This window comes from Quercus lobata, chromosome 5 (genome assembly GCF_001633185.2).
Source record: "Quercus lobata isolate SW786 chromosome 5, ValleyOak3.0 Primary Assembly, whole genome shotgun sequence".
In the NCBI taxonomy this organism is placed as follows: Eukaryota; Viridiplantae; Streptophyta; class Magnoliopsida; order Fagales; family Fagaceae; genus Quercus; species Quercus lobata.
This window is the reverse complement of record NC_044908.1, coordinates 14,627,847-14,645,795: the sequence shown is the minus strand read 5'-3', so window position 1 is coordinate 14,645,795 and position 17,949 is coordinate 14,627,847. Positions and strand designations below refer to the sequence as shown.

At 34.2% G+C, this 17,949-nt stretch overlaps 1 protein-coding gene across 1 annotated transcript; it reads right to left on the bottom strand.

The window, feature by feature from the left end:
• Positions 1–11,023: 11,023 nt before the first annotated feature.
• On the bottom strand, positions 11,024–17,709 carry LOC115989103 (protein NO VEIN-like). Its single transcript, XM_031112766.1, has 4 exons — positions 16,943–17,709; positions 15,636–15,748; positions 14,346–14,748; positions 11,024–12,573 (listed from the first exon to the last, which is right to left on the bottom strand). Exons 1-4 carry the CDS (start codon positions 17,462–17,464, stop codon positions 12,091–12,093), a joined length of 1,521 nt encoding a protein of 506 aa, XP_030968626.1. The 5' UTR covers positions 17,465–17,709; the 3' UTR covers positions 11,024–12,090.
• Between the last annotated feature and the right edge of the window lie 240 nt (positions 17,710–17,949).

Below are 17,949 nucleotides of genomic sequence, written 5' to 3'. Positions count from 1 at the left end.
TGATTTCCAGGTAGGCTCCACGTGGAAAAAAATCCACATCGGACGTGATCAATCTATGAAAATCGAGTCTCAAAAACTCGATTTATGGGTCCTAAATCGAGTCTTTGAGGCTCGAGATGTTAGAAAAAAAATATCTTTCAAAACTGAACCTATTAACTAGATAGTTGAAAAATTAATGTTAGTTACCTATATTTCTCTTTGATTGGCAAGAAACACAACAGACAGCCATCTGTCACAAGTCTACTAAGCCCAAAGGCTTAAGCAACTTACACCAAACTTATAACTGCCAACACAGAGTCACCAAACAAAGGGTAAGAAAGTTCAAACAGAGATTATCACTAAGAATTAAGAGCTTGTTATCCAAAATGGGCTCTTGAGTCTTGACTGGGCTGGCCGGCTGGGATAGGGGGGGCTTAAGTCTTTTTTTTTTTTTTTTGGTTGAAAATTTTAGCTACTAAATTTTTTTTAATTGGGCCTAGGGGGGGCCCGAACCCCCTTAGGCCCCCACCTGAGTCCGTCCCTGAGACAAATGCTAGTAGTTATACCGTTGATCTTAACACACATTATCTTAACATAACAGCCAGTGTTTCAAGACCTTCCTTTATTACATGGCCTCCACCATTACCTGGTCTGCACCACTGCCTCACTATTTTTAAATCCAGACATTCGACTCACTACCACCCAAAAATAAAATCCAAGAAACAACAGAAGTGCAGCTGCAAAAGAACTGTCCAAATAAAAAAAAACGAAACCCATAGAACATAAACAACAAGAGGAAGTGAAGACTTCAATTTGCGCATCACCCACAAAGCCCTTTTTCTCGTCAATAAAGCTATAGACCTACAGTGGCTTTCTTTTTAATTACTTTTTTCCCTTTCCTTTAGTTAGACAATAAAGTTAAGGATGACAACCAACTTCTCCAAAAACTTCAATCTCCCACACAGACTAGGCTTCCTTATTACTAGAAAGACCAGAACTTCTACATTACATTTTCCCTAAAAGAAAGTAATTACATAAGGTGTTTCTAAACCAAATAGGAGAACCTTATGTATAAATAAGACTCAAAGTATACATAAGACTCATGACTTCTTTAATAACACATTACCTTCAAATGTGCTCTTAGTTTCTCTAGGAAAAGGTTATTTAGGATTTATAATTCTAGTCTTTATAGGAAAAACATTGGCAATAGCCTACATAAATGGCTTTCATCATAAAAATAATCATAGGAAGATAATTCCAATAGCTTAGTAAACTTAAGGGTGTAATTGTCTTTTTGTTCTTAAGTTTGATTTTTTAGGAAATCTGAACCTAGGTTCATTGTTTCTACACCACCAACCATTAAATTCTTCCCAAATTTAGAGAGATATAATATTTTATTACCTAAATAGCTAAACCCTTACCAAACACCATTCAAGAAAGACTTATCAACAATTCTAACCTACTGTAGACCTTTTAGAGATGCTACCTAAATTTTTAGAGCCTAATAGAATTTATGTAATCTTCTCCTTTTGCATCTTGTCATTGTTTAGGATGTTACTGTTTGCGTGTATTGTTCATGTGCATTGTTCTAGGTTATTATTCAACTTGTGGCAGATTTGATGTCAGTTTCTTTATATATATATTGGTAAGCATAAATTGAATCTTTTCCCTTAATAAAAGCATGGATAACATTTGTTTGATTTTTCTTAAACAACAAAGGAAGCTATGGATAAGCTAAACGAGACAGAATTGAAGGGAAAGCCAATGATTATCACGTGGTGTGAAAAGCAATGTCCTAGTAGTAATGCAAAATTGTGGGTGTCAATTAATGGCCCCCTATCAATAATGATAACTTCGAGGCTTTATTATCCGGTTTTGGTGCTGTTGATTCTTTCAAAGCGGTATTGCAACATCTTGATACATCCTATTGGATTGTGCAGTTCGACTTACAGACATCTGCTACAAATGCCATTAAATTTTTGAACGGTGCTGAAAAGTATGGCATGAAATTGTAAGTAATTTATTTTCTTCATAATTGCATTATTTTGTATTGTTTTGTTTTTTTTTTTTTTTTTTTTTTTTTTTTTTTTTTTTTTTTTTTTAAACCTTGTAACTAATGTGCTGGGTTTTATTCAACCTTGTGTCAAAATATAATGATTGCAAGAAACTCTGTGTGGAATATCATCCAAAAGATCTAGATGAGAACAACATTCTATTAGCGTTCTCTTTGTATGGGGAATGCACTGTCAATATCGTGAATAAATCAAGTGGTATTGCTTTTGTTAGCTATCATACATCAGAAGGGGCTGAAGAAGCTACGAGGAACTTAAATGGCACAGGTTTAAGTTAACATTCAATTTGGTCATGTCTCTTACTTCTCTTTTTCAATTATTATATAACTAATATTCCTTAATAAAGTTCACATTGTTTGTACGAAAGAGGTATTGTGACGCAAGCTGTGACTGAAGATAACAATCCTGAAGAAGCTCCAATTTTTGTGATTGAAGATAATAGGAGGCAATTAGTTACAACTGTCAATATGGCAGGTTTTCGTACTGTATCAGATTTCCTTCAATTCCTGAACAAGCTAGGGGATGATCATAGACATATTGGTCTATTGGAGAGAATTAGGTCCGACAGTCCGCGGCCTGGTTATGAAGTTGTGTATAAACATGTTGACAGTGAGAACGAGGTAGTCATCAAACCGTTTGAAGGTGTTGAATCTTTTGATTCTGTTGAACCATGTTTCAACGAATATCCGTACGAGCACTCTGAGCTATGGTTCCTCGGTATGGTCAACCAAATAGAGTTCTACGAGAAGAAGGCGGTGCCACTTGTGGACTTAAATGCATGATTTAAGCTTTTGAAGGTTTTTTTTTTTTTTTTTTTTTTTGGTGTTAATAGCTTTTGAAGTTAATAATGATTTCATTTGGATGGTTTGGACGAAGACAATCTTTATTTATTTATTTTTTTTAATTTTTGTGGAGGGACGGAGTTTTGTGTTTTCTTATGATGCAACTCCGTCCCTCCACAAAAATTTTTAAAAAATAAATAAAGATTGTCTTCGTCCAAACCATCCAAATGAAATCATTATTAACTTCAAAAGCTGTTAACAAAAAAAAAAAAAAAAAAAAAAACCTTCAAAAGCTTAAATCATGCATTTCAATCGACAAGTGGCACCGCCTTCTTCTCATAGAACTCTATTTGGTTGACCATACTGAGGAACCATAGCTCAGAGTGCTCGTACGGATCTTCGTTGAAACATGGTTCAATAGAATCAAAAGATTCAACACCTTCAAACGGTTTGATGACTACCTCGTTCTCACTGTCAACATGTTTATACATAACTTCATAACTAGGCCACGGACTGTCGGGCCTAATTCTCTCCAATAGACCAATATGTCTATGATCATCCCCTAGTTTGTTCAGGAATTGAAGGAAATTTGATACAGTACGAAAACACGCCATATTGACAGTTGTAACTAATTGCCTCCGATTATCTTCAATCACAAAAATTGGGGCTTCTTCAGGATTGTTATCTTTCGTCACAGCTTGCGTCACAATACCTCTTACGTACAAACAATGTGAACCTGATTAAGGAATATTAGTTATATAATAATTGAAAAAGAAAAAGAGAAGTAGTTACCTAAATCTGTGCCATTTAAGTTCCTCATAGCTTCTCCAACCCCTTTTGATGTATGATAGCTAACAAAAGCAATACCACTCGATTTATTCTTGATATTGACAGTGCATTCCCCAAAGAGAACGCTAATAGAATGTTGTTCCCATCTAGATCTTTTGGATGATATTCCACACAGAGTTTCTTGCAATCATTATATTTTGACACAAGGCTGAATAAAACTCAGCACATCAATTACAAGGTTTGAAAAAAACAAAAAACAAAAAGAAGAAAAAAAGAAAGAAAGAAACAAAACAATACAAAATAATGCAATTATTATCAAATAAGAACCACAAGGAAGAAAATAAATTACTTACAATTTCATGCCATACTTTTCAGCACCGTTGAAAATTTTAATGGCATTTGAAGCAAATGTCTTTGAGTTGAACTGCACAATCCAATAGGATGTATTAAGATGTTGCAATACCGCTTTGAAAGAATCAACAGCACCAAAACTGGACAATAAAGCCTTGAAGTTATCATTATTGATAAGGGCGCCATTAATTGACACCCACAATTTTGCATTACTACTAGGACATTACTTTTCACACCACGTGATAATCACTGGCTTTCCCTTCAATTCTGTCTCATTTAGCTTATCCATAGCTTCCTTTGCTGTTTAAGAAAAACCAAACAAATGTTATCTATGCTTTTATTAAGGGAAAAAATTCAATTTATGCTTGCCTATATATATATATATATATATATATATATATAAAGAAACTGACATCAAATCTGCCACAAGTTGAATAATAACCAAGAACAATGCACATGAACAATACACGCGAACAGTAACATCCTAAACAATGACAAGATGCAAAAGGAGAAGATTACATAAATTCTATTAGGCTCTAAAAATTTGAGGTAGCATCTCTAAAAGGTCTGCAGTAGGTTAGAATTGTTGATAAGTCTTTCTTAAATGGTGTTTGGTAAGGGTTTAGTTATTTAGGTAATAAAAAATTATATCTATCTAAATTGGGGAAGAATTTAATGGTTGGTGGTGTAGAAACAATGAACCTTGGTTCAGTTTCCCTAAAAAATCAAACTTAAGAACAAAAAGACAATTATGCCCTTAAGTTTACTAAGCTATTGGAATTATCTTCCTATGAATATTTTTATGATGAAAGCCATCACGTAGGCTATTGCCAATGTTTTTCCTATAAAGACTAGAATTATAAATCCTAAATAACCTTTTCCTAGAGAAACTAAGAGCACATTTGAAGATCATGTGTTATTAAAGAAGTCACGAGTCTTGTGTATACTTTGAGTCTTATTTATACATAAGGTTCTCCTATTTGGTTTAGAAACACCTTATGTAATTACTTTCTTTTAGGGAAAATGTAATTTAAAAGTTTTGGTCTTTCTAGTAATAAGGAAGCCTAGTCTGTGTGGGAGATTAAAGTTTTTGGAGAAGTTGGTTGTCATCCTTAACTTTATTGTGTAACTAAAGGAAAGGGAAAAAGTAATTAAAAAGAAAGCCACTGTAGGTCTGTAGCTTTATTGACGAGAAAAGGGGCTTTGTGGGTGATGCGCAAACTGAAGTCTTCACTTCCTCTTGTTGTTTATGTTCTGTGGGTTTGGTTTTTTTGATTTGGACAGTTCTTTTGCAGCTGCGCTTTTGTTGGTTCTTGGATTTTATTTTTGGGTGGTAGTGAGTCGAATGTCTAGATTTGAAAATAGTGAGGTAGTGGTGTAGACCAGGTGATTGTGGAGGCCATGTAATAAAGGAAGGCCTTGAAACACTAGCTGTTATGTTAAGATAATGTGTGTTAAGATCAATGGTATAACTACTAGCATTTGTCTGAATTAAATAAAATTCATATTAAGAACAACAGTCCAATTTGTCTATAAATAACAACAACAACAATGAAGCCTTAGTCCCAAAATTTGGGAAAGTTGGTTACAGATTGTGAAGAGAGTAATTAGGGTTGGCCACATCACATCTCATGTATTAGAGTTATTTGATTGAGGAAAATCATGTCCTCGCTCTACAGTCTTATATATAATTTTGTAGTATAAATGTGAACAAATAATCATATGATAAAGATAAAAAAGATATTAAATGTCTTTTCATTGAAGTCTTAAGACTAAGAATAAGAGTAAGACTAAATTTGGAAATTTAATTAAAAGGCAGCAGCAGCAGTTTGGATGGATGGATGGATTACCTCTATCTTTATCTGCCATGCCTGCACCGTATCTACTATACGGATCCGCCATGTCTCTCTTTCTCTCTCTCTCTCTCTCTCAGCTTCGCCCTCTCTCTCTAGCTTGGCCTGAAACCCCTTCCATTTTCACTTTTAAACGATGTCATTTGATGGTTAATGGCCTAATGGCTTCTACCGGTTTGGTTCGCACTATGTTTTTTTTTTGGTGTTATGGTAGCTATTAAAAATTTTAAATTATATAAAATTTAATAAAAAGATAATTTTGATATGCCAATGTTACAAAGAAAAATTAAATATTCAAAATATTTATTTAAAAAAAAAGGAAGAAAAATTTAATACATCTGTCACCAAAAAATAAAACTAAATATATAAAGTTTTACAATTTCTTTCTACTAACAAAATAAAAATGTAATAAAGAATTGATGAGAGATAAAGTGAGAATTGAAAATCTTGAAATTAGAATAATAAAGTTAAAAGAGAGTCTAAAATAATGAAAAATAACCGAATCACTTTTTTTTTTTTTATAAGTAATAAGTTTATTGATATCAAAAAGGGGAGCACCCTAGTACACAAGGAGTGTACAAGGGTCAAACAATCAAGAACAAAAATTACAAGAATCTAAGAAATCAAGAAAATATGAATAGTGGAGTACCTTCATTATTGCTACGGAATTTGACGACACCACAAGTAGAAGATTCAAAGAGTAACAGAGACAACTTGTAGTTGGATACTTGGGTTATACTTCGTAACCCTATGATTGATTGCCACCCTCTAGTCTAGATGGAAATCAATTTTCTTAGAAAAATTTCAGTATAACCAATCAATGTGGCAAATTATGCAGAGGAAAATCATTAAGGAATTATTACCTTTGTTTGTTTAAAATAGAATCAACCAAAGACGTCTTTCTAGGATCAACATGAGCCACAATCTCTATATTCCTCACTATGAAATTCTACCAGAATTCAAATATCACTTAGTTTAAATAGAAGTAATAAAACTAACCCCAAAAAGTATCATTGTGAAAAATTCTTTTTTAACAAATAAATTCAAGCAATCAAAATCAAGCAAATCCATCTTAAAATTACAATTTCAGACACAATTACACAAACCCACTATGAAGACATACGCTTTTATCAAACCATTTGATTAACAAAATTGCATAAAAAAAAAACCAATAAAGGAAAACTGAGAAAAACAGAGAGAGAACGGTCTGATACCCATAGTCATGCCCTTGCAAGCTTTCTGCGAAATAACTTGGGTCTGTGTTTGAGAGAGGAGTAAAGGGTAGAGGTTCTACGCTTAATGGTGGACTGAAAGGGAAAAACAAAAGAAGACAATTTCACCGGCAGCGGTTCCTCTGTGTGACGGCAGCAGGCTAGTGGAGACAATCCCATATCCTATCTCTACTCACAGAGTTTCTTCTCGTAGAGGAAAAATGGGCAAAGGCAAAATTGAAGTGAAATTGAGAATATATAAAGAGAGTAAGAGACAGTTAAAGAACTTAGGGCCCGTTTGGTCATAGTTTTCAAAAATTGTTGTTTAAAAAGATGTGAAAACTATGGTTTAAAAAGTGTTGTTGAAAAACGTGTTTTTAGTGTGAATAAAACAAAAAAAATGTGTTTGATATCATGGTTTAAACAACATTTTTCAATGTTCAAAAAATATAAAATATGTGTTTGATATGTGTGTTTTGAATGATAAAAAAAGCTGACGAAAGTACAAAATAAATATATTTTAAATCAGGAGAGAGAACATGGTGGGCCCATAAATCAGGAGAGAGAACATGGTTGACCAAAATATTTTAAAAAACACTGACCAAAGTACGAAAAAGCTGACCTGAGCACTAGTGTTTGTTGTTTAATAAAATTACGGAATTGCCACTGAGCAGTAGTATTTGTTGTTTAAAAACTGTCTGGAGGTGATTTCAAAAATGGGTTTTTTAACATTGGTTTTTTGAACAATATTTTCCAAACAACAAGGAACAGGACTGGTACACCAAACACATTTTTTTGGTTTTTAGACACTAGTGTTCAGTGTTTAAACATGGTGACCAAACGGCGCCTAACCCACTGAAATGGTGTGTGTGTGTTTGTTTGTTTGTTTTTTTTGTAGGGAGTAAATTTTGGTCAATGTGTGTGAGGGTGAAGCTAAAAATATAAAATATTTGATTTGGGTTATTTGTTGGTTGGTTTTCAAAAAAAAAAAGAAAAAAAAAAAAAAAGCTTATTTGTTAATTTGTCACGAATTTAAAGAAGTGTTTTTCTTTCTTAAATTTCTGTAACTACTATTTAAGAGTAAAACATTTCACGTAAACTACTAATCGAAAAGGCACAATGTTTTGGTGTTTAAAATGTAAACGTGGCATTAATTTGTGTAGCCATGTGGCATAATAAGGCGTAGTCAACAAAAAGTCAAACGTTTCGACTATTAGTTATTATATATAATATATAAATATATAGATAAGGATTGAGATCCGTGCAATCTCTCTCTTGATCTAGATCTAAAAAGGGATCGTAGGCGTAAGTGTTTGTGGGTTTGGTTTCAAATGGTGAGTTGCTCTTTTTTCTTTTTCTTTTTTTTCCTAATGGGTCTGAGTTTGGTATGCTAGCAATGGTGACCGACGAGGTTGAGGGAGACGCATAGAGCAAGTGTGGATGTTGAAAGAGTGGAGCGTTAGGGGAGAGAGAAAAAGAAACCCAGTTGGAGTGGGAGAGAAAGAGAGAGGAGAGAGAGAAGCTGAAATGAAAAAGAGAAAGTGGGAGAAATTGAAAGTGGATTGCCAGGTTGGATCATCAATTGGATTTGGATAAACACGCAAAACCTTCTAATTGAAAAATGAATCCTACTCTCTTTGATAAAATGAAAAAAAAAAAAAAAAAATCCTATCTATTTTTTCAAATTGTGATGAAAGAAAAATTATAATACTAAATCAAAAAAAAAAAAAAGAGCCTCATTGCACGCGTGAAGCGCGTGTAATAAGGCTAGTTATTATTATTATTGTGGGTGAAAACTTGCAACTCTAGTTTACATAACACCTATAATACTAAGATATTGGACAATTATAGTTGATTTTGAATTAAATTGAAAATCAGTGTATCAAAAATGATAAATTTTTGTGTATTTTGTCGAATTGGTCTTTATAGGTCAATATTGATTCTCTCATTTTCTCATGCATAGAGCGTGATTATTGGAATTCAAAAATAAGAAGGATATGCATTCAAGACCAATTAATAGATGAAAAATAAAATTATTATAATTAATATTTAATAAAATGTAAAAACTTTTTTTTTTTTCTAGGAACAATAAAATGTAAAAACTTGTTTCTCTAAAATTCAAATGAATAATTTATCAAATGAAATTCAACATTCTATTAAATTCCGCATATAATTTATAATTTATTTTCTACTCAATTTCATAGTAACTTCTTTTTCATTGTTAAAAAAAATTCAGAAAATTCATCTTCTTTTTTTGTTATGAATTGAAATTTTGACAATACTTATCACAGAAAATACTCATTCTGTAATTGCACTAGAAACTAAAATGATAAACACAAGTATAAACATGTTAGTGTGTAGTTGTGATAGATAATTACACCATTCTATGGTGCACCCTAAAAATAAAATAACCCCGCTCAGTGGATGGTGTTACTTCACAAACCCAATATTTGTTTTAGTAGAGAGACCATAGTTGGGTGAGGTTGTTGCTCGAAGGGTTGAAGTATATGTTCATATGTTCATAAAGTTATGTCTACTCCCAAATAGGTGTGAGTTTGCCTATAAATACCAAGACCCTCATTTGCATTCAGACACAATTTACCCAATCTATTCTCTTTGCAGACACAAGGTTGTGGTCTGTGATCATCACTCTAATAGTATTGTCATCCACATTAGGGACCAAAACAACCGCTATATAAACTTATTGGTGAATTATTGATCTTCTCATCCTTATCAATCATTTAGAACAATTTAGAAAAAAATGACGACAAAAAAAAAAAAAAAAAAAAAATCATAATGCATGATTCGACCTAATAGCATCCCATCAATTTTTTTGGGGAAAAAAAAAACTAATGTGAAATATATTGATTAAAAAAAAAGATACATACATATTTGTCACACATGTTTATCTAGAGCAAGAAACTATCTTATAGTGGAAAATGGAAATAACAGAATAATTAAATGCTTATATTTATGTATGTTAAAACAATTTTGTTGCATAAAGAACAAATTAAAAAAAAAAAAAATGAAATCATCATATAGCCTTATATATATAACTTCAAAATATTATACAATTTTTTAAAAAAAAATATCTATGACCTCATTTAGTATAAGATCAATTTAAATTTTTGGAGTTTGAAAATAATATTGGATAACATATGACACTCAAATAGACCATAATCAAATTTTCGATTGATTAGAACTCAAACAAATATCTCCAATTTGTTTAATCAGCAATTCTGCTATCAATTGACTGATTCAGATGCTAGGCTCTAGAACGTCAGAGTTTTCCTTCTAGCAGATGGGAACATTAATTAAAGCAAAGCTCATTATCTAATCTAAATGTTGAGGATAAGCTTATGTAGACTATAGACAGCAACAAAGTCGGATGAGCTTTTTGCACGAAGTGCAATATCATCTTGGTTGTGTGCAATAGCTTCATAAGGTAGAGTGGCGACGGGGAGTCTTATGGAAGGAAAAATTAAATAATGTTTCGGGCATATATACCCACCTCTTTCACAACACGAAAAATCCATGTACTGGTGGATCCAATGTGTTGTAAGGGGCTGAATATATACACTCGAAACATAATATACCTTCTTGTATGGAAGAGCATTTAGTCGTTGAAAAACCCTCAAAAGATCAAGATTTTCCTTGTGGCAAGCTTTGAATAATAGCCTTTCTACGATCCATAATCTGGTTAGATGTGGCGTCCCTAGTTGATCCAATTTGTGTGTAATGTGACTAATCTTATTAAAAATTAATTAATTATTCATGCCCTATGGTCATGTAATGTAACAAATGAAGTTTCAATGGTTTGGTATGTAAAGATCCACAGTAAAATTACAATGTTTGGCTGAATCCACAAGAATTAGGAATTTGTTCAAGCTAAAAGGCAACAGAAAAAGCTTTGAACTATTTTTTCTCTTTAATTACTGGAACTATTAGCTCAAATTTTAAAAGGTCAAAAGTAAACTGTACGAGGCTAGTACAAAATTTCATGGGCAACTGCTTAAGCCATCACCCGCTAATAAAATATTACAAATAAATAAAATTACAATATGGTAGCAATCTATGATTTACATACAACAATTTATGAAGATGACATATTGACATTAGATCCCTGCGGTGCAAATCAAACCTTTGGCATTTTGGTCACTCTATTAGAAGAAATACCACTACAGAGATTCTTCAAATCCCATACCAAGTCAGCCCCATTATAGTTCTCTTGCAGGTAAAAGCCACAACAAATGCTTGCTTTCCTTTGCAGGAGCTGGACTCTTTCTGAGGGAAAGAGTGACCGTACACAATCCTCTGTCATTTCAGTGTATTTCCATAAAGGCAGTTATGGATTGGCTAAAGACTTCAGAGTCAATATAACCCAAAAGCGCAGATGAAAATGAGCGTGTTCATGTTAGGAGACAACGGAAAATTCCTTCTGCTGCCTGGGCATCATGACAACCAACTGCAACTTGCCTAGAGAACATAACTTTACTGGATTCTTGAATACTGACACCCTTGCAACATTATTTTTACCTAACAAAACATGTGCAATGCTGTATGATTCACCCTTTTCAAATGCAAATTGCCACTCTCTTGTTGATATAATGAACCAGTCTTTGGTTCGAGATTTAGTTGCTTTAACTTCAATGTACTCCCTACTACTCTCCTCCCCTACTATAATGTCGTAAGGTAACCCAGTTTCAAAATCTTCATTAACCCACTTCACTGCTGTCCCACCAAATTTCCCAATAATGTATTTGAAAGCAACACTCTCACCTATTCTCCCCGTTTGCATGGCTTGTGCTGCATTGGGGGTACCAAATCTAAGATGATCTCTACTGCTAAAATTAGATGCACCCAACTCAGGGCCATCAGACACTCGATCTAAATCAACAGGATCAAATTCAACATGCATGGTGGAAACAGTACGATTGGGAGCATGGCCAGACTGATCAGAATAAGTTGAATTGCAAGCATTGCCAGACTGATTTTCCAAATTGGCTGACAAAACCAAAGCTTTTGAAGCTGCTGCAAAATCATCTGCAATGGTTCAATCATCTTCAATTGAGATAGGAACATTATCAGTTTCCATGACTGTGCCTTCAGAATCATCCTTTTGTGGGCTGCCGCTAGGCTGTGCAGCTGTTGCCTGAGTCTTAAAACCATTTAAACGAGCATAACTAAAACCAGGTGCAGTTTTCCAATCCACAGGCGGCCAATTTGAGTTATTTCCAGCCTTCATTTTGGACTTTGTCGAATCAAAACTTGTTTGGGGTGAGTCATCGTTCTTTGTCCGTGAAGGTATGGATGGGAGGGACCAAACAGATTCTTCATTAGAAAGCTTAGGCATCTTTTGGCTATTCAAGATGAAAAACTCTGTTTGCTCCTCAGTAGAACCTGATTCAGCCATGGTTGTGATCATGTGAAGGAAATTTGCCAAGTGTAAATCACGAGTTCCATCAAATAACAAACGAGACAGCTCCATAAATAGGGCATGAGAATCGGATTCTTGGGTTGTGTACAAAACGTTGTCCTGTAAAAGGCATACGATAAGGATATAAATGTTGGAAATACCCTCAAATTCTAATAAAGCATACATTGCAAAGTATAAAAGGAGGTTTAATAGTACTCATTTTAGTAACCATCAACTAAAAAGAGAGTACTGAGTTAGTGTTGAAGGCTGACATATTTTAGGGATTTGGAGGCATCAGTCCAAAAAAGGCTTCAACGTGAAAGATGTCTATGGTTCAACATAAGTATATTGTGGTTTTGTTTGGAAGCTAAATGACAATAAAGCTTCAGAGAAAATTTTGTTGAAACACCTTGATTTATTGTTCAAATGTTACAGAGCCATTAGGTGCAATGATATTGAGGTTGGTTTATTCTGGTGAGGGGCTTGATTGGTGTTTAAAATAGTACTCATGTAAGTTTAGTAACCATCAACTAAAAGGAGAGTACCAAGTTAGTGTTGGAGACATATTTTAGGGATTTGGAGGCATCAGTCCAAATAAGGACTTCAACTTGAAAGATGTCTATGGTTCAACATAAGCGTAGTGTGTGTTTGTTCGGAAGCTAAAAGACAAAAAAACTTAAGAGAAAGTTTTATTGAAACACCTTGATTTATTGTTCAAATGTTAGAGCACCATTAGGTGCAATGAAATTTGGGTTGCTTTATTCTGGTTGGCGTTTGTATGGGATTCTGAGTGTGTGTATGTTTGCGAGGGTTTGTGAGAGTTATTTCTTGCACCCCCACCCCCCTTAAATGCACAAGATGAGGGAGCCATGGCAACCCTACCTGGACATGACTATAGTCCCTAACACTCCAAGATACCAATGCCTGAAGGACCTTGATGCCAAAATGGCCACAGGCAGTCCCCCCTCAGGAGGGTTTAGTCATAACCTAACCTCAATCCCATCCAAAGGCACTAGGGGTTTTAGCTTTTAGGTAAGAAATAGTTTAGGTTTGCGAGTTGAGCTAGTTAATTGAGTGTTTATGCTAGAAAGTATGATTCACTTTCCCCACTATGAAGACCTTAGATGTGCATCTTCTCTTTATTTTCCACAATATTTCAAATTTTGAGACTATGGTAGTATATTTTGGTTTATAATGCTTGTAAATGTAGGCCTGGACTAATAGTAGTTCCTTGACTTTGCATCTTGTAAATGGCAGAGCCGTAGAGGTATTGATAGCTTTAAATGTTTGACATTATATAATGATGATGGTAAGGTTTCTCTCAATTCTTTTGGTATAATCACATTCTTTACAAAGAAATTAAACAAAAAAAAAAAAAAATCTGATTAGATGTTATATACGAAAATGCAAATCCAAGATAAAAAGTGAAATGAAATAAATTAATGAACATGATAATCAAAGAAAGAAATAAAGATAAAACCAGAAGTACCTGAATTGCAATAATACTCAATTTGAATACTTTTGAATTTCTCATCTTTGAGAGGAATTCAATCTTTTCAGCATCCCAAGGACCATAGAAAGTACAGAAATTCAATCTTATCGAAATGCTGAAATTGTTTCCATAACTTCAAATTATCAGACCAGCACACAAGGCCAAAGGAAGGGTGTAGGAAAATCCAGTTATCATATTTAGTTTGAAGTACAGCACAGTTAAATTTCATAAGATGCTCTTTCAAGTAAATGATACCTTCAGGGCTCAAGGAGTCCAGATTTCAAACCATCATTCCACTTGAGAAACACTTGGAAAACCTGAGACATGAAAGAAACTCTTAAGTTTCACCACAACAAACATTAATTGCAACTGTGATTTTGTTTCAGATTTGGTTACTTACTGCATTAGCTGCTTGTGAAGGCAAAGTAACAGTCGAAAGCTGGAGCAAAATTTGTAGGTAGCTGCGGAGAGGAGGGGTCTCATGTACTCCGCAGCCGTCAATGAAAAAGTCACAAAGGCCTGGATATATATTGCTCAGTGTCTTTTTTAAGGGGCAATGAGTCATTTCTGTCAAACTGCACTGAGGATTTATCTCCTTAATTTGGTCTAGACAACCAGTTGGATCATGCCAACATATTTCTTCAGGAGACAAAAACATACCAGGCACCACATCCTCACGACTATAGCCAGACGCATAGGGAACAAATACACAAGATCCAGAATGTAATTCCTCAGTGATTTTGTGCCTTGAAGTAGCCATTTCTTTCCAGATGAATGTGTACAAGTTTGACGTTTGTGATATGCTGGCATGCAAAGAAAGTTGGACCCATTTAGTTGGTTGAAAGACTCAGAAGTATTTTTTATAGGTGAAAGACTCAAAAGTATAGACTAAACAAATAATAAATGGAAAATAGATATAACCCAAGCATGCGAAGAGGTCAAAAAAGTGCACGTATAAAGCGTCTATTAAAAGCAAGTGTTCCATAAGTAAATAAGACATCATTGTAATTTGTAACAGGAAGAGGAAAAAGGAAAGTCATCCAAAAAAGAAAAAGAAGAGGAACAGATGAAGGTATGAGCAAAAGCATGTAAAAACCTCTGGTTCTGGAAAGCAAATATAGATGAAAAACATCTCAATGCAAATCTGTCAAATTATACAGCAATAAGTAAATAACAACAACCAAGACTTAGTCCCAAAATTTTGGGTTTGGGGTCAGACTAATCTATATCTGAGTTAGATATAGATCCTCAACAAACCAATCAGGGTCGGTCACATGTATTTTTTCTTATCATTCTACCCTATTCAAAGTCATACTCTCCATCACCTCCTTAATTGACATATCCTTTTTTAATACTTCTATTAATGTTATTTCAGGTCTTTTCAACCTTTTTTTCTCATTCCCTTAATTTGAATCCACTCATCTATTAAATTATCAACAAATAAATTTCCAAGAAATCATCTGAATTATATAAACCGCAGAATAGCCATGCAAGGAATTTCAATCCAGCATTGACTCAAGAGCTGACTTACACATACATGTTCATGGCAAGTGGATAACATGAAATCTAGAGAAAAAAGCATTAGATTAGTTCCTATAGCCAGCAAGAAAGAACATTTACTAAATTAAATAATCTTACTTTCAAATGACATTTTTAAAGATCTAAAATGGCAAATAAGAAGCAGCAATACCTGGCCTTAAAAGGTCTCTGAGAACTTCTCCACACTTTCAGAATTTCCAAAATGTCATCCATTGTAACTTTAACCTTACACCCAATATCACTTACTAGCTTCCCATTTCGTACCTGTTCCCAAAAAAATAATAATAATAGCTCAGTAAGGAACTATAAAAATCCATGTGAGCTAAATCCTCCCACCATAAAGGGAGATGCAGCAGGTTCTTAAAGAAAAACCCCCCACTTCTCCCCCTAAAAAAAAGAAAAGAGGAAAACAAATTGGTTCTGCTCTACCTATACACCCAAAAAAGATATAGTAGTAAATAAGGATTGGTGCAGAAAAGAGAAAGTGGGTGGCCCCTGTGTTTCTCATCAAGGGCACAACACTGCATGAAGCTCGAACTGCAGAGCAGGTGAAGAAAACGTAGAACACGTGTTAGCTAGGCCGTTTCTTGTAGGAGTGCTAATGCACATTATTTATAAGTAGGTAATCATTTAAGTTGGATTTGGCTTTGCCAACCATTCAAAGAATTATATGGAGCATATATATTTTGTTTCAAGTTACAGTACTTAAAACAGTGTGCTAATGTTGCAACGCAATATCAAACATACAAAAGAACAGGAGCAACCCTGATGAACTCACTTTCTTCTTGCATACAAGTGCGAACTTTGTGATGAAAGCTTATTTCATATAACATTATTTTCTAACCAAAACTTGATCTCCAACAATCTTTTATCTTTTTTCTTCTTTTCTGTAACAAAATTTCTAATCTGTTCCATATTTTTCATAAAACTGAGAATTAACCCCCCCAAAAAAAAAAATTGTACTGGTTGATGTAGCAAATTGAGCTTCACGCCCTTTCTCACTCGATGTACAATGCTTTGGCAAAGCAAGCGTAAAGAAACAAATGTGTGTGTGTGTATGAGAGAGAGAGAGAGATAGATGCTCCTAAAGCAAGAGCTGTCTGCTCAATACAGCTCTCAATCTCATTGTGCAGAATGACCTTTCTGATAATTTTAGCAACTTCAATATGTTTGCATCACATTCTAGTTCTTAACATCATAGTGGAAGTACCCATGATAGTTAAACCAATTCGAAGGCTGTCTCCATAATAAACGATACTCATCCCAAACCAAAAGGCTAACAAATATATTGCACCTTTCACAATATTTCATGCATAAAAAGAAGAGAATTTGTAAAGAATACAAATGACAACTAGATATGCTCCCATCACAAAGGAATCAGAATTGATAAAATATTACATCAAAGTAAAAAAAAGATGAGAAGTGCAAAAGATTACATCTGGTGTGTATCATATGAACCTTCGGAACAGCATATGGAGCAGAAGCACCAAGAATTGAGTGTACTGCTTCACAATCGTAAAATAAATCTTTGGGATAGTGAAGCTCATCATCCATGCCAGATACTACCCACTGGACATCACTAATGCTGCTCATAAAAGAAGACTTGAAGGGTTTGCTATCTCCGCCAGGATTAATATTGCAGTAACCCATCACTTTGTCACTAAAACAACTATCCCATAGTGTATCAAAAATCTCTAACAGATATATACAACTTTGCTGCATGCAATTTTTGGACAATACAGATATTAAGTGAACCAATTCATGAGATTCCCAGTCTTTGGCAATTGATTCAGGGGAATTCAGATCTCTTTCCCACATGAGATTCTTAAAAATGATATGAGATATATCAGAAACAGTCTTATCAACTTGATTAATTTGCACAAAATCCACAACACCTAATTCCTGGAAAAATTCCCTCCATTTTTCCAGTCCACATGGGAGTGATTCAGTAACTGTATGCCTCAAAACTGTCAACTTCATGCCATTTCATATCTACAACATTAGTCAACATATTCACATTGACTGGATTTCCATATTCTTTACTAAAATGAATTGGCACCTCAACAAGTCGTTGAAAGCCCTGATTTGTTAAAATGAAAGCTTTATTTCGTAATTGGGAGATTATGTACTCCCTTTCAACATGACAATCAGGGCAGCTAGACTGTAGGTGGATCATTACAAAGCAAACATACTCTGTCATCAAATTCTTGTCCCTATTTGTAATTCTGTCACCAGATACAGCTGGCAAGATGTGCACCTTCACAATTTGTAAACTCACATCCAAGCATGAGGTATCAACAGTTGATGCAGAAAGGGGGGCAGGATTCACAGTTCAAAGTTTAGCAAATAAATTTGGGAAAGCTTCAAGTCCATGCCTGCCATCAAACCTGCGCTTAAAGCATCAGATTGTAACCAGATTGTACCTTCATTCACTGAACTGTATGTACCCTCTGAAAGAGGAATAA